The 17855-nt window shown below is 40.8% G+C and overlaps 1 protein-coding gene across 1 annotated transcript; it reads right to left on the minus strand.

Annotated features, from left to right (window-relative positions):
• Positions 1-329: 329 nt before the first annotated feature.
• On the minus strand, positions 330-17749 carry LOC306757286 (msx2-interacting protein). Its single transcript, XM_079242292.1, has 15 exons — positions 17606-17749; positions 16235-16549; positions 13270-13746; positions 12968-13122; positions 11664-11864; positions 11335-11486; positions 11131-11256; positions 10901-11014; positions 10689-10802; positions 10484-10584; positions 2993-10235; positions 2675-2743; positions 2374-2568; positions 2101-2259; positions 330-1318 (listed from the first exon to the last, which is right to left on the minus strand). Exons 1-15 carry the CDS (start codon positions 17686-17688, stop codon positions 1187-1189), a joined length of 9636 nt encoding a protein of 3211 aa, XP_079098418.1. The 5' UTR covers positions 17689-17749; the 3' UTR covers positions 330-1186.
• Positions 17750-17855: the final 106 nt, after the last annotated feature.

The following is a 17855-nucleotide window of genomic DNA, read 5'->3' on the forward strand; positions in this document are numbered from 1 at the left end:
CTACTGGCACTTTGTTATTTAAATGATGGTTCTGCACAAACAATTAATGTACAGTAACAGTACTGCAAAATCCATCTTGCTTACAGAATAATGCAACTTCATTTGCAATCAGCAATGCAAGCCATAAGAATCGCTTAGCAATGGCCTTTTTGTTTATTCAAATCCTTGTACGAAATGAAAAATAAATCATTTTATCTTCAGGATTTAAGTAAGCACTTGAGCTCATTAAAATCTGTAAAAAAGAAAAAAGATTACATTAAAAAATAAAGCATCCTCTTAAATATTCATTTTTTTCTGAGTTTGTTTTATTTGAATTACAAAATATGAAGTGCCATCAGCAAATTCCACAAGGATTTTGCCAACCTTCTTGTGTTACAAGTATTTACACCCAAAAATTAAGGATCCTTCCAAATTCCCACACTCCGAGTTGTGTTCTGTCCCAGAGCGGAAGTCTTAAGTTGTCCAAGTTCTGTTGACGTTTAAATATTTAAAATATTTACAAAGTTCTGTAATCAAAAACTCCCAAATTGGACTGTAGCTTGTTCAATTCGAAGGCAAGGTGCCAGAGGTGTGACTGCTTCAGTAGTGTGAGAGTGAGCAGTTGGTGGAATTAAAGGAGCTGTTAAATGAACATGGTCCTCAACAGGGTCTCCAGGATTTACAAGTCAACTCTTCCTCCTACAACAAAAACATTTGTGAAGAAGTCTGTACACAATCAATTTAAAATTACATTTTGAAATGTCTCTTCATTTGTGGCGGTATAACAGCTGCTATGATTCTCCACTGACAAAATGAATATGACGAAAGACAAATGTAAGAAATAGGCCATCCAGATAGGTCATCAAGTCTTGTTCAAACATCCTGATTTTTTTTTTTCTTCAAAAGTATCTCCAAACACTTAAAATAAAACTTCAATAAATAGAAATACAGCAGATGGTCAAGTAAGACTCATTCTGGTTTGTTCCATCCCTGAGTTCTTTTGAGAAGGACAAATATACCAGACAGGAGTGATGGAAGAAAAAAAAGACTGATGGAAGAAAAAGAAAAAAGTGTTGATATGGTACATCCTACACACTGCCTGTTGTGTTCGGGTTGGAGGGAGGGAAAAAAAAAATTATATTCCTCTGGTTTCCTGAGGCTTGTCGGTGAACACGTCCAATGATGAGATGGGTCTAAGCGGCAATGGTTACACTAATGTGATGACAATCATGAGGTGTGGAGAGATGCTGGAGATCCTGTTCAGAAGGTCGGGGGCGAGTTGGGACAAGTGGCCCTCGGAAAACTCACATGGTGGGAAAATCTGAAGCACATACGCAGGCTGGAAAAACAAAGACCGCATCAGTTATACATGATATTAAAACTGGGGACTTTCCTCTGAGATTCTGTAGTATCGACACCGCATGACTACAATAAATTATTTTGGTTTTACAGCACACAAGTATTACTTTTCTTTTGTCAAAAATAGTACTCATATTAAAACATTTTTAAAAATACTTTTGTTTCCTCCACTGAACCACCAAGTCAGACCTACTACAAATGTGATGTAGCTTGTAAGCATGTTGTGTGACAGTGATGACTGTGTGAAACATTGTGACCACTGAGAAAAAACATTTTAATGGAATAATAAGTTATCTCCTCGGAGATAATCCTCATACATAAAACTATTTATGAATCCTATCAGATCATTCAGTTCTTCTAATCATACATTCTTGATAAAAGTTTGACGTCAATTCCTCTGTTGGCAACAGATTCCTTCAGAAGTTAACAAGCTATTTGATGCCGCCACCTCTCTCTCTCTCTCTCACGCACACGCACGCACGCACACGCACACACACACACACACACAGGAAGCTGAGTTTTTAGATTTTGTACGATACTACTAATCAAGCCGTACTGATGTTATTGTTTTAATGCCTTAAAAAAGTTAATTATTCTTAAACAGATTACTTTTGTTCTAAATTATCAACAAAGTAACTTAGATTTTCAATGAACTAAGTAGCAACCAGCACAACACTACTGACACCAAATGCTGTCTGTAGGTAACCTCAATCAAAATAACGCTTTTTAATCAAATTAATTTTACACACAGTCATTTCTCACCTGATTAGAACCTGGGTTGGGGATATTAATTATACCAGCTGCCAACTTTGTCTTCAAATAGCTGATAAATGCAGTTGTAAGAGCATTAGTTTGGTTTAATACATCCTCTTGATCGCGTCCGCATGGCAGAGCAAGAAGAAGGCAGAAATCGCTGTCCCCCTACAATGACCAAAGATTCATGCCATTAAAACTTAATCAAACAAAATAGAAAGCCACTAAAGTGCCAAAATTGACTAAATAAAAAATAAATCAATTAAAAAAAAAAACACACACCGTCATCCTTCTGGATACACTCTCCAGCTGTGAAGCCTCTAGTCTCATTCTCTGGACAATCCTTAGCAGTGCGCCTCCTTCTTGCAGAGGTAGGGATCGATGAGCTAGACTTTTATTGCCACAGACAAAATGCAACTGGACTGCAGCTGTGTCATTCTTCAGTGCCAGAAGGCCTTGCCACACAATAGGATATTTCTGTTTTAATGGCAAAAAAAAAAAAAAAAACCTGTCAGACAAAACAGCTCTTCTTTTGGATCAACACTGAACAGAGTGTTAACTGTTGTGATGAGTTTTATCTTACTGTGAGCAACTGCACCATGTTAACAGGCTGTGTCATCTTGCCATCGGGTTTTGTCTGGAGGTCTGAACCCTACAGACACAAGGCAGAAGTAGCTTAATCAGAATGAGGGTATCAACACACATTTGAATACAAATGACACCAAGCTAAGACTAGCTAAGACTAATGCAGTCCACTGCAAGATGACTGAAAAAACACCCTCCTTTATACACATTAAATGTATTCTGAAGTCGGCCCTTGCATTACTGTTTAACTGTTATGATACATGTATCAGATAATATTGTATGTTTCCCATAAAACAGCAAAGTGTGCCCAACTCACCACAGGTTGAGTGACAGTCAGTGGTGGCTGATTATGTCCAACAGACGTCTCTGGTATTTGAGAATGGATGTTTCTTGGGTTTGGGTACATTCCTGTGTACTCTGGGAATGAGCCACCAGGCCCTGGTGGCATTAGCTGAACTCGCTGGGGAGATGCCATTGCTTGCCCAGACTGCCTTATCCCCACTATTCCTTCTTTAGCGAGAGGAGAGTGTGGCCTCTTTGCTTCTAAAGACTTTGTTATATCTTTCTCCGACACACCTTTTGGCAAAACGTGAGCTCTTGGAGATAAAGAGGGGGGAAATGTTTCTTGAATGTGTCCAGAATGAGGGTCTGTGCCACCCCCTTGTTGGTGCAAAAGCACACACATATCCCTCTGTGCCATGTATGTTTCCAAAGGACCACCACCTCTTAAAGGCCCACGAGGATCTGGGGGCATAGTGGCAGAGGGTCTTCCTGTTGGGTGGAAGCGTCTAGGTTCCTCCTGCTCCCCTTCATGACTTCTTAAAGAACCAGGGTTAACTTTTAGAACTTTTTCTCTGCCAACAGCCTGAGGTGAGGAAGGACGTGGCTGCATGGGGCCAGACCAAGGAGAGCCAAGAGGCTCACTATGCATCCCATAGCCCATCACTGAAAGAGGTGGAGTATTGACCCTAACATCTTGAACAAGATGTCCCACTGGAATAGACTGGGTAACGCAGTGAGGAGACATCCGTCCCAAACCTCCAGGCACGCTGTGGGGTGGCATGATTACAGACTGTTCTGGGTGGTGTACACTAGTAATAAACTGTTGCATACTAGGATGACCAGCTGATAACATAACTGGGATGCCTTTAGGTGATGAAGAGCCTATGGGTGAAGACACCTTAGTAAATGGAGGGTGTGGATGGCCTGACTTGCGTGGGGATCGGGGCTCTTGTTTGATCCCACTAATATGGGACGGAGCTCTGTCACCAGCTGTTGTCACAAAACCTACATGGTTTCCAGGTGGAGAGGGCAAATGGGGGCTAATTGCAGGACTCACAGCAGAAGTCCAAGATGGTTTAGCTCCATCTGTACCATGAAGATCAGCACTGTCAATTTTTTTAGGATGTTTTAATTGCATGTAATCTTGAGGATAAGCCATTATTTGTGGGCCACTCTGCGGGAGACGCTTAACCACTCCTTGTGGTCCAGGTTGGTAAGCAGGATCCATCTTTTCCAAACTACTGCTTTCTTGTTTAATAGAGGACAGAGCTGATGGTTTACCAGGATGCCCATGATCTGCCTGCGATGAAGGCCCTTTCTGCAGTCCTGACTGAGAGTGGCCATATATTTCCTGTTTAACCTGGGGCATGGAAACCAACTGCTGAGATTCCATGTCACCTGCTGTTGCTTGTGGGATTTGACTAATTTTGGCACTTATTCTCTGGGGTCCCTCTGTTTTCTGGCCCGAGTGGCTCAAAACCACCACTCCTTCAGATGTATTTACTCTCAGACCAGAGCAGGACCCAGTGCAAACAGTGGGGCTCTCAACAATGAAACGCGCAGTGCTACCTCCATCATCACTTGCAGATGGCCCGTGGTATGACCCAGGGTCCTCTTTGTTGGATCTATAGGTTGGTTTAGGTAGAGCCATGTCCACACAGGGATTGCCAATATTTATATTCACTTTTTCCTCTGGATCAGGAGGGTTGCAAACACGACTGATAACAGAGGTTGCAGTGGATGCAATAACCGAGATGACGGACTTTGTCTCAGGGGATGTTAGTGAGGCCGAAGGTCGAATAATAGGCGAAACTGAATGAGTCGACATTTTACTATCAGGGAGTGGTGACTGACTTTTCACAACAGTTGTGAGCAGTGTACTAGTTTCAGGTGGATTCTGATCGCGAAGGTGGGGCAGATTGCTTGCAACAGAACTGCCTGGCAGTGAAATACTTCTATGTTTAATGAGAATTTGCCTCAAGTCACTTGTTCCATGATCAATATCCATGCTGTCAGGGTCTGAGGGTAGATGTTGACTTTCCTTGGCTGCTAATGGCATGACAGGGGAGGAGGAAACAGTCGTATCTTTGGACTGGTTCTGCCAGTCTGGCGGAGAAACAGCAACCCTGTTAGTCTGGATGGGTCGAATACTTGGCCTGTTGGCTCGAGGAGACAAAGAAGGGGAGATGATGTCGGTTGGGAACTGTTGAGGCTTAGGGCATATTGGACTCTTAGACTGCGGGTACACAGATTTACGATGCTGTATTTGTTCTTCTGAAGATGATTCGGGTTCTTTGTTTACATCTGAAGCCTTGACAGCTAAAGGCTCAGAGTCTGGCTTCCAAGTAGTAGCAGTAATGACTGTAGCAGCAGCAGCTGCTGATGGAGGCATCTCAGGTATAATTTTCTTATCTGCAGCTGCACTCTCATCAAATGGTGCTGTTAGCTCGTCGCCTAATGACTGTCCTTCCCTCAAATCCTTTTTTACCTGCTTTTGAGCTTTAGAACGTTTAAGAGTCTTTGGTCTTCCCTTGGTGCCCTTTTTGGGTGTGTTTGAGAAGACAGCTTCCTCTTGTACAGCAGAGGTATTGGTTTCAGGTTCATCTGCCTTGACAGGTTGTACAAAGTCTTGTATCTCAGGTTCTGGACCTATTTGCATACTTAGTGGGGGAACTTGCATCCTTAGATCTTCTGCAGTTATTGAGTCAATTGCAGCCATAAGTTCTGTTTCACTGGCAGGATTAGTAGGTTTTTCTTCCTCTATTTCACTTTTTATGTCTGCTAATGGGACAGGTGGCGTTGGTGGTTTGGTTGGAAAAGGGGGATCTGTTAATTTGGCTATGTTCTCCACTGCTTGTTCCAATTCACGTTCCTGTGAAAATAAACTCTTTGTAGCTTCAAGTTCCTTGTTTTCATTTTCTTCATTAAGACCTCCTTTATTGGCATCAGAGCACTTTGAAAGATGATCATTTGTGTCAACAGATCTCATCTTCTTTGTCGTCTCTTCATTGCTCCCAAGTTCTTCATCACCTAACTGAAGAAGATCTTTCACCTCTGTGACATTCAATCTGATTTTGAGGTTCTTGAGGACAGGAGACTTTGGTGTTCTTGTGGACTTGAGCTTTCCTCTGACAATCTTGTCTTTCTCTAAATTGGGTTTCTCCTCAACAGCAAGGGACTCTGTCTTTTTTTCATTAGATTTCCCCTCAAATGTATTTTCATGAAGCCCCTCTTTCTCTTCACCCAACTCTATGGCTTCTTTGTCTTTCTCCTCTTTCTTTTGTTCAAGTTGTATCGATGGATCTTTAATTAAATTGGATGAATCTATCAAAGCCACCGTTTCTGTATCTGTATGATCAATTTCTTGACGCTCACCTGCCTCAAATTTGTCTCCTTTCCTTGCTGATCCAGATCCTAGACCCAATGACATCGGATTTGTTGAACCTTTTGTGACATGAGGGGATGGTTTCCCTTTAGACAATCTTGGTATTTGTTCACTACTTTCCAATTCATTTATTTCCATGTCCTTATTATCCAGTTTGGGTTTTTCCACTTTAGCTGATGAACTTTCCTCACCCTGTTTACGGTTTTTTGGAGGGCGACCCCGTTTTGTTGGGGGTGGAGGAGCAGGCGATTCCGATTCAACATTTTGATGTGGCGCATCTTTGTCTGTACCTCGCTTTCGCACAGGGCGCGGTGACTCTGTAATTTCTTTTCCAGAACGAACTGGTGTATCATCTTCAACTGGAGTGGCATAAACGGATTTCACATTTCGTCGTCTTGCTCTGCCTAAAGGTATGCTCTGCTCCAAGGTATCAGGATCTGATCCATGAATAGGAGACTTGCTTGTAGATTTTGATTCAGCTCTTGGAGATGAACCACGTTTCAGCTTCTCTTTGTCAATGCGCTCACTCTTGCGTGTGACTGGTTTCTCAGAAACAGAGGTAGACATTGCAGGAACTGGAAGAACCTGAGCAGGAGATTGTTTGCCCTTTTTAGTTTTACTTTCTTTTGTTTTATTCTCTTTCTGAGAAGAGACTAGCTCTTCATTTGTCTCTATATCAACAGGCATCTGCTCTTTGCCAATTTGAAGTTTCTTCTCTTCTTCTGGCTCTGCTGCTAAAGGAGTCTCTTTTGGGGTTATATCCATTTCCTCAACGCTAGCTGGCACTGGAGTAGTGTCTGCGGGATCCTCTGTTTTTACCGTCTCAGGATCTGACTTTGGTTCTGAGTTAGTGAGAAACTCTTCGTGAGAATTAAGACAGGGTGTTTGTTCTATGAATGGAGGTTTTATATCTTCAGCTATATTCAGCTTCTCTTCGGATGGAGAATGTTTAAGAGAATAATTAGGCTCAGGTGCTTCTACAGGTGTACGTTCAGATTCTGATGTCTCAGTTGGCAGGGGATGAGTGGATACAACATGTTCACTTTCTTTAATTTCTTCCTTAACTGAAAAAACAGGGGGACTCAATTCAGGGGTAGGAATCAGTGAAACATTTTTCTCATCTAATGGAGTTGAATCCTTGATAACAGATTGGATGGCAGAATTGGGTTCAAGTCCGGGTTCAGGAATAACTTCTTCAGCAGGACTGACTGGTTTAATTTCTGCCTCTGTGACAGGTTCTGCTATGTCAGGAGACGGCAAAGTTTCTTTTTCCGAGTCAGGTGCTTTTTCATCTTTAATCTCATCTCTGATCACATCATCATCTTTTGTCTCCTGCTGCGTTTTATTCTTCTGCTGTAGTTGCATAAGCTCCAAAAACCGACTGTGGAAAAGGACAACTGGTCCTGTCTCAAGTTCACCATCTGCACCTTGTTGACCAGGTTGTTGGTTTTGCATAAGCTCAAGTTCTTCATGTTTACGTTCCAGGTGCTGGAGGCGTCTGGAGTCAAGTTCAAAGACAGCGCTGTGAAGGAAACGTGAGGCAAATAGTTCCCTGCGTTCATGCTCTTCAGGTTTAGGCTCTTCTTTCCTGTCATCAAGTTTGTCTTCAGATCCACTTCGTATTTTTTTCTTTTTCAAGTACCAAGAAGGTGTTGGTCTTGGTGTTGACTCTACCTTTTCTGTATCTTTCCTATTGCGAAAATTTGCAAAGTGAGAGTCATAATCTAAAAAGGACCAGTTATCATCTCTGGATGACGAGAGAGATTTTGCCCGCTCTAACAGGGCTTTTGTATCAGGTGTGATGGTCTGGTCAAGTGCAAAAGAATAGAATTTGTTTCTCTCAAGCTGTGCTAGTTTAGGATCTGAAAACCTGTCAGCTCTCGGCCTTTCAGAATAAGGCACAGATGTAGAGGGCACTGGGGAGTGAGGTTTGGTCTCTTTGTCCTCTTCTGAGTCTGATCGGACTTCCCCAGGCTCTAGGTCTTGCCAAACGCCATACTCCAAACGTTTGCGATTGTGAATGTTTTTATTTGTACTTCTAGAAAAACTGAGATTAGGCAACAAGTCTTGTTTAACTCTAACCTCCCACCTCTTCTGCTGCTCTTCTTCCACACTAAGTAAAGGAGTGTTTGTTTTGTTCACCTGTGGGGGGTGTGTTCTTTTGACTGACAGATCCATATCTGGGTGAATTTTCTCTTCATTCCTACTCAACTCTTTCTGAGAGGCATCCAAAGGGTTTTCATCTGCATGGTGGGGGAAGAGCTGATGCCCTGGAGAGGGAGTGCTGTTCCAGTCAGGATCTTCACTTTTTTGTCTGAAGCTTCTATAAACACGCTCCCTTTTTATTCCAGAGTCAGAGTCAAACTGGTCTAATTTTTTCAGCTTGTGAGACGGGAAATTATCTGTCACATCCTCAGGTGGTTTACCAACTTCATGCACAAGACTACGATGTTCCAAGTCCTCCGTTTCATTTCTTTGGGGACTTCCTGGTTTGTCTCGTTTGTCAGACTCACGCTGCTGTTGCAAACGTCTATTTTGCTCCATCTGCTTTCGGTAACTTTGAGAAAGATCAATGTCAACGTGATCTTCTTTGTTCTTGGCACTTTTGTTAGTTTCAGCATTTTGAAGTTTGAGAGCAGCATTATGGTCTTGCTCTCTTACGCTGCTTTGATCTGAACTTCCGTCTTGTGAGAACCTTCTGGACGAAGTACTCCCTGGATGTCGTTTTGACTCCAGTGGGTCCAAAGAGCCCTCTGGTTTTTCGCTCTGCCCTTTAAGGTCCTCTTGGCCATTCTTTTGAGTGCCACTTTTATCAGGCTTTAGTCTTGAGTCTCTGCGCTGTGAATCTTTGTGTTTGTCAGTGTCTGATTCTTTCAAGGAAGCTGATGTGGCCCCAAAGTCTAAAGACTGATTACTGTCCTCCTCTTTATGCTTGCTTTTCTTTTGATGAATCATCCTTCCACCAGGATCAGCAAAGCGCCTTTTCCTTGCTGCAAGGCGATCTGACTCCACTGATGAATCTTTCGCATCGTTTCCGGTCTCAGACTTTGGATGTTTTTTGGGTCGAGATTTCCCATCTAATTCTGAATTATCAGCCTTAGTCATTTCAGATCGCTCACTTTTGATGGAGTCCTGATGAGCAGCTGACAATGGATTTCCAGAAAGACTGTCACCATCCCCTTTAGATTTCTGTCTCTCATGGGCATCTTGATCTGATCCCCTACTTCTTACAGACGCACTATCAAAACCAGGCTCAAGCTCAGTTTCCATTGCAGGGTTGGATGGGGATTGAGCCTTTGCTTTTCTTGGTTTGGTCTTGTCAAGTTTGTCTTTATCAGCTTTATCTTTTCGTTTAGGTCTTTTTGTTTTCTCAGCTCCTGCAACACGCTCTGGTTGACTGCTCTTCTCACTTTTCGAGGCAGGTTCTAGCAGAGTCTTTTCTGACTTATCAAAATGTGGCGGAGACACTGAACTAACACTACCACTTCTCTCTGAGGATTGGCTGTAAACTCGTCGCTCTGAGTCTCTGGGAGCACGCTCAGATGGTGAGGGTGATACTGTGGGAGTAATAGGTCGCCTTGGATGAGATGGGCTCCACCTGCTACGATCAGCTTCAAAACGCTCTCGTTCCCTTTCACGCTCCCTTTGAATATATGTGTATTTTCTGATGTCTTGCTCAAAGGGGTCTCTGTAGTCCCTGTAGTCTCTTGGATCTTCATGGTAACGTGGGTCAAAGTGATTCCCTTCATAATGGTCTAGTTCAGGAAAGCGATCCCGACTGCGTGCAGCATATTCTCTTCGAGCATCCTCTGGATAAAGGCCAGGGGTTCGGATATTCTCATAGTAAGCTCTCTCTGCTGTAAATTCATGATAGGGAGGTCTGCGATCCTCTCTATAGAGTGAATAGAGAGATGGTAACGAAAATTAAACAGTTCACCTTAATAATTAAGCAATTTACATTGTTTCTTCCAGGAAGTGCCAAAATAATCTAAAAAACAGAAGAAAAAAATACTGTTCTGAAACATTACAGTCTTACAATCAAGGTTAATATCATAAGTTTAACAGTGCAAATACAGAACATGACTAAAAAACTATTGTTTACTCTTTAAAAAAAAAAAAAAAAAAAAAGGCAATTTATACCGTCGTTCTGGAGGAATTTCATAGAAGTCTCTTATGTCTTGACCAGATGCCTGCATAGAGCGGTAGAATGCCACCTGACTTTCTTGACTGGCAAAATCCACCTGTTACAGAAGATCAAACATACCGATTAGACAAATGAAAGAAAGTAAGAAATAAAGTTCTTTTTACAAAAAAGACAACATGCATTTTTACTAATTTTTTTTACCTTTATTTTATTGCCACCGATCTTCCAGCCTTTCGTCTCCCTCACAGCTGCCTGAGCAAAATCTGTGTTGTTGTACAAGATGAGGGCCATCCCCTTTAGTCGATCAAACACAACCTATAAAATGGACAAATTAAGAAAACTCAAATTTACACTTATGCCTAACAAAAATCAGAAGCAGAAAATCGCAATTAAGAGAAAATATGACACCTTACTTTGACCACATGTCCATAGCGGCAGAAATGCCTTGTAAGGTATTGCTCCGTTATATTGGCTGCCAAACCATCAAGCCATACACATGTTGTGGGCATACTCTTCCCAAATCCGAGCTTCCAAGGTGAAAACATGTTATATTATACACAGAGAACATTGTATATTGTATTTAAGGTATCTAAGGCACACATTGAACAGAAAAGGTTAAAGTATTAAACCTCAGTCAACCTACCTTTAGTCTGTTGCTCCCCAAATACTCTCCATCCATCTTTTTTATGGCCTTGCAAACACTAGCAATATCAGAGTACTGAACAAAGGCATACTGGGGAACTCCATTTACTTTTTTTATGTCAATGTCCTAAAAGAGATAACAGAGAAAACTTTTACTATAAATAGACGTTTACATTTGCAGTACACATCTCTGTTGTCAACTTACCACAATTTCTCCAAATCGTTGAAATATATCAAGGAGCTGCTGGTAACCGGTTGTTTTCTCAAGGTTCCCTATAAACAGAGTCCTTGTGGCCTTTGGGTGGAACTCATCTATTCGCCCATCTAAAGGCCTGAACTCATTTTCACTCTCCGTTTCTGAGGGAAGGATGAAATGCATCATTAATTGTCATGCTGGCTAAAGTACGCCGCCAGAGCTTTGACCTCTTTCAGCACTTTCAGAAAATTGCTGTAGTTTAATACTGTTTCTTAACCACACCAGTCTTTATCACAACAATCACCATAATGCTACTTTGTTCATCTGTTATCATTTACCTGGACCGTTCCAGGCAGTGACCTCAATAAGCATGCCAAAGAAGAGTTTTCCTTTAGAGACACTTAAGGCTTTCTCCTGATCCTCTTGCTGTCTGAAGAACACCAAACCATAACGGTCCTCTGATGCTCCATGGATTTGTACTGAGGTCACCTTCCCATGTTTTTTGAATTCATGGAAGAGTCCATCTTTCAAACTTGTGTCTGCAGAGAGAAAGAGTTGATTCACATCACTTCAGAGCTCAGTCTAACAGCAAACTATTTCTTTGAAAAGACAATCATAACTGAAGTGGTATTATCAAAGAAAAATCTAGGTATACTAGATAACAATAAAGAGAATACATGTATACATTTTTCTCTCAGTGCTTTTCCCTCAGATAGCTTATTTCTGAGACCAGACTGCAAATCTGAGGTTTAATGCAACTGTGCCTCTTAAAACCTTTGATGAATCTGTGTAGTAAACCGAATCTCAATCTATTTGCTTGGTCTTGCCTTGACATTCAGCAATAAGGAAAAGCAAGGAGTGGCAAGACAACTTTATCTTTAAAGCTCATTTAGAAACAGAAAATTTTGGCCAGTGCATTGCACAAAAAACACACAAAACTTTTGTAAAGACAAACACAAATAGAAAAAAAAAACACAATCAAAAGAACAAAGTCAACTACTGCAGAGGAGAGGCTCAAGAGTAAAAGTGCATCTCTAGCTAACTTAGGGGCAGCCATAATTTGAAGTGAGACACCCCATTTGTTGTAAAGATCATATAGTAGAGATGATCCAGCCTTTAAAGTAGCTAGATGACCACTTCTCCAATAATACATTTTATCGATGAAATATCACAGAAAAAAAATATACAAAATGTCTTGAGCAAATTTTTTTTAGTGTTTACAAGCCCTTAGCATTTAAAACAATTAGATAATTAGAATAAGGACAACAACTTAAAAATAAAATGGAGTACCAGATTGTACACAACTGTTACAAGTGACAATTGCAATGGCCAAAATCCAAAAATCACAACACCGTGTAAATTTCATTACAATAATTTCAGTTTTGCATATCCCAACACAACTGAACTTTCCTATGTCCAATATAATCTCTATACAGTCACACCACGAGTAAGGTCTTTATTATCTATTATGGTTACTACTACTACTATCCAATATGATGCACATATAAACATTGCATTTATATCCCTGTTCAGGTCATGTTTTATGGATATTTTGCTTTTGTCAGTACTCTTTAGAATATAGCTAATTGTTCAAAAATGGTTGAATTGATCCTTTCACAGACTGTCATACGCATCAACTAACCTGTGGAGCGCACTGGTAGATTTTGAACTTTAATCCCAAAGCTTCGACGCGGCTCTTCAGAGTCAAGAACCATTGACGATTGAGGAAGTGCATGTGCAGCTGATGACTGAACAGAGCGTGCCCGAGACCCATCACTTGAGCTGCTGTTTGAATCACTATTATTGAGAGAACAAAAAATACAAAGACAAAAAAGATAAACGGCTTGTCAGTCTGAATGGAGTATTTTAATATCCTTTATTCACTTGATAATTTGCATTCATCCAGTACATTTGTGTCAAACCTGAAGAAATTTAACAACATACCTGCCGCTGCCTGTGCTGCTGGTGCTGCTGACAGAATCAGAGCTTGAAGATCTACTATGAGGTCGCGATCGTGGGCCTCTTCCTGGGGACAAGGGGGTCCTTTTCGGGGAATGAGGAGTTTTAGGGGTTTGTCCTGTGGTCCGCTGAGGGGAAGGGTGCCTTGACTGTGAGGAATGAGATGATCGACTTCGACGGTGATGATAGGTTCGATCGACACGTCGCCCTCTGTCATCTCTGTATAGGTCACGTCGTGCTGAATTAGTAAGAGTAAATGGGTCTCTTATTCTAGGGTCAAAATGTGGGTCTGATGCATCAAAACTTCCTCCAATGGCGCCGCTCCCTGGGCCAGCAGTGCCAAACACAGAGCGATCACGATAATAATCAGCATTGTAGTGACGCTGTCTGTCGAAAGTTCCACTGCGGTCATGGTGTCCGTATGGGCTGTGATCATATGCACGCTCACGGCTGTCTGAACTACTGTGGATTAAAAACAGAGTAGAAAGATTTTTTAAAAAAAACAAAGTTAGATTTTTTTAAAATTCTTGACTCCAAACAGTAACAAAAACAGGACAAGAATGCACATATAACAGTGAGCCAGATAGGATTAAATAGTTTCAAATCCAATGGCTAAATGAAGCCATAATTAGTACTGCAAGTTTGTTGTGCATCTTGTCAATTTTATCTTCAACATAATCCACTACTCTGTTCCTTTAGCATTTTAATGTCATCAAAATCAATCACAGGCATTTCACTGGCAAATTTCTCCCAATGAGACAAATATCTCAATAACACATTCTAAAAATTTTTGTGAACATCTACCAAGAAACTTGCCATTTAAATGCTTTACAATCATTTCAGGGCAATGAATGTATAGCCTAGTTAATACTGATTGCCAATGTAAATTTTGGAGGGGAAAAATCTGAATTTAGGCAAATAGCAAACACAATAATTATACATCAGCATTCTTTTTTCCTTTTTTTTTTTTAAATGACATTTTTTCACTCTTGCACTAATTAAATTCACTTTTCGTGAAACAAGCTAATATGTTGGTGGGGAGCCTCAATCACCCAGGTCATAGTAATTGTAAAGGGTTGAGTAAATCCAACTGGACATGTATTTTAACTTTTCTAAGACACAGATGTCCTGTTGTATTTATTCAAGCCCCTATGGTTCTCAGAAGCATTCCAAAACTAACATTAGACAAAGCACTAAGGACATTCATAGAGAGAAAATATGCAGAGGGCAGAGCAATACCAACCTTTTTTTAAGGAAAGAAGTTACAGAAACTAATCCCAATAAAATTTAGGATGTCAGAATGTGAGAGCCCCAATGAAAAACAGAGGGGAGAAAAAAATTGATTTCACCTATATAGGGGAAAAAAATGGTTCTTCTGAATTGCACTGCACGTTATCTTCATATACTGAGAAGTCGGCCGGTATTGATGTATAATCCACCAGTTTGACTACTTAATTATCTTCACGGCATGGAAAAAAAGAAAAAGAAATCAAGAGATATGCACTTCTTAATGGATTTTGGAAAACGTGAAGATAAAAAGCATAGAAACACAAAACCTCAAATTAATATGATTTTTTGAAAAAGTGTTGAACTTCGGGGTATTCAGCACATTCCAGATAAACTATTCAGTAAAAGCCTGCATAGAAAAATATATCCAAATGGATCAGTCTCGATGGTAGTAGGAGGAAGTAGTATGTCCCAAAATTTGAGTTTTATGTTGGAAAAAATTAAACTAAAAAATGTATTCCACTGGTTATAAATTATTGGACTTAGTCTCCAAGACACACATCACAGCATGTAAAATCCTCAATGATTCTTGGCTTGATATAATTCCACAATTCATTAAATCCACTTGGTGTCTGATGAAAATCTTGCTCTGGTGACAATATTGCATTACTTAAAAGAAAAGTCTTCTGTTGCTGCTCACATACTTGGAAAATTCTTCTCCCTGAGGTCTCACACTGCTACATCCACACTTGAGTAATCCAAAATGGAAGATAGCTACATCTATCCACATTAGGCTCCACATCACTACATCCAGCAAGGGGTATTGTATTGTTTACATCCAGGAGGTTACAATCCAACAATACATTCTTCGTGTGTCTTCTTAGCCATTAATCCTAAAATAAGATTAGCTCCACAAACTTTAGTAGTTGGTTGTTTGAATCCGGAGGGTTCTTCCACAGTCTTCTTAGTTAAGCTTCCAAATTTGGGCACTGTTAATCGTAAATAGTCAGCTTCATTTAAAAAAAAAACAAACACCTGAGACAGCTTGAGACATATGGACTGAATCAGTCTTTTTTGTTTGGTCTTGTAGGGTGTGATGACTGAAGTTCTTCCATCCAATTGGTCTGAGTAGAAAATCCAGAATATACTGTATCCACAGATTAAAAAGGGGAAATAAATATAGAAAAAGGGTGAACTTAGTCCAGCCATGAGCTGTTTCCACAGGTGGGTGGGAGTGGGGGGTATGGGAAGAGAGTCGAGTGGAAGGTTCTTCTAGTAATGATATACCTGTACAGACTCTTCTGGAAGAAAGTACATCCTTTATAATAGGGGACTTTAATTCCAACTTCAAGTGACTCCAAGTAAAAATTAAGGTTAGATTCCATGTTGCTTAAAAAAAAAAGTATCCAAAAGCTCCCCAAGGTAGTTTCCCACACAATAAATCCAAAACTCACCGGGATATTCCTCTCAGATGTAATATCCAAACCAGATGTCAAACCTCGAAATATAGTTACCTTAGCATATGATAATGTGTTGTTAATATATTCACATTCCATGGGCAAGCGAGTCAGGTATGATGTAGAGTGAAGAGATCCCTAGATTACCTTTGTGCAACTCCCTGAGGGATCAGAGCCTGACGAATAACCCCGCTATGTGTTTAGGTATCACATATATCTCATACCTAGAGTGCCCTGGATTTTAGGGGGACGCTGTGTCCACTTACCCATCTATTCTCCGTTCATAACGTCCCTCTCTGGTGTGAAGGGACACAGGTGGGCCAAACACTGGACCAACTGTTCCCCTAGAGAATCCTGTAACGTCACGACTGCTTGAGGGGGAGCTGTCTTCAAGACCCCGTACAGCACTAGGGACAGACCCTGGCTCATTGTAGTCAGTCCGAAGGTCTCTGTCTCCCATCTTGTTGACAGCATTGTGAGCCTTCTGAGCACTTTTGATATCCACAAAATCCACAAAGGCTGCAACACCCCCCTCTGACCCTCGCTTTTGCAGAACTTTAACACTCTCCACACGGCCATACCTGGGAGAAATTATAATGAAAATAAAGAGGTAATTACATATACAGCAGCCAAGAATAGGGTAATTCTTACTCTATGGCACAGTAAAAGAGCAGAGAAGACTAGGTCTAATGCTAAATAGCACAGTATACTGATCTTGAAATTTTTAAGTTACAAAACTGAACTTAAATAGACTAATCTTTAATAACAGATTACCCACAGTGACTTAAGTAAATGTTTTGAAAATATCCACTTAATTTTTTTAAACTGAAGATAAAATAACTGTTAAAGATTAATTAGATCCTGCAAAAAAGTTATGGAACAACTGTTTGTTGATAGGTTTGTTAAAGGGTTCGTCGAGTGGCGTCTTTCATAGGAAATAATAACATACAGCGTAACATAAACACTTTTCACCTAAATACGATCCAAATGCTCAAGTGATCAAAACCCCGAACTGCCCATTTATATGGAGCTATAAAAACAAGCCCATTTTAAGTAACTCACTTTAGGTGACTTGAGTAATAGCCCACGACTTAGAGCAGGTCTGCAACTTGCTAGCATTTGATTATGAGACCAATGAGCTCACTAATCGCTCTAATATTCTGGTTTCTTTGCATTTCAATTATTTTAAGCGTTGGCCAGGAAAATAAAATTGTATGGTGGATGTTTCTAGTGGTTAGAGTCATTAAATGATTTCAACTCGCTGTATGGCTGATGTTAGCTGCCTTTTTGGTTTCTGTAGAAAACGTCTCTACTTCCCACAAAATGGTTGGCTGGGTGGTAGCTCGGTGGCTAGCATGCCTAGCCAATTGCCTCTTGACGTTAGCAAAAGTTAGCGAAAAGATATAATTTCACAATATTTACACTTGAATAGCCAAATTCCGCAGATATTTATTTTAAAAACACCAACACAATTCGACATAACTCATCCACCACCCGTTAAATTACTTATTACAATACTATTTACAGTTAGCTATGTTAGCATTGATAGCATGCTATCCCTCGTTCCAAGCTAACCTTAGTAATGCAACCTAGCGCGCGCAGCCTCGCGAACAGGGACTATCTCTTGCGTAACCTACCGTTTAAAATGTTCCACAATTTTCTCCTCTCGAACATGTTCGGGTAAATTTCCCACCCAAAGGTGTCTGGTTTCCCGAACCATCCTGCGCTTTTCTTCCCCCCTTCACACACATATGATCTTGCACGTCTCTAATCCCTGCCGGTCGGAGGTCCGCCTGAACAAAATGACCGACGACTGATTCAAGGCCTGTATCCTGCTGCCCGTTTAGCTTTAGCCACTGCGTTCTCGAGCCAGGCGCGTGAACCCGC

This window comes from Telmatherina bonti (assembly GCF_933228915.1).
Source record: "Telmatherina bonti genome assembly, chromosome: 6".
In the NCBI taxonomy this organism is placed as follows: domain Eukaryota; kingdom Metazoa; phylum Chordata; class Actinopteri; order Atheriniformes; family Telmatherinidae; genus Telmatherina; species Telmatherina bonti.

Excerpts from the sequence above, each read along its gene's own strand:
- LOC306757286 (XM_079242292.1), bottom strand. The coding sequence starts at position 17,688 with ATGGTTCGGGAAACCAGACACCTTTGGGTGGGAAATTTACCCGAACAT. Across the intron at positions 16,550-17,605 it reads ATTGTGGAACATTTTAAACG|GTATGGCCGTGTGGAGAGTG; the intron begins GTAGGTTACGCA and ends AATTTCTCCCAG. Across the intron at positions 2,744-2,992 it reads TGACTGTCACTCAACCTGTG|GGTTCAGACCTCCAGACAAA; the intron begins GTGAGTTGGGCA and ends TTGTGTCTGTAG.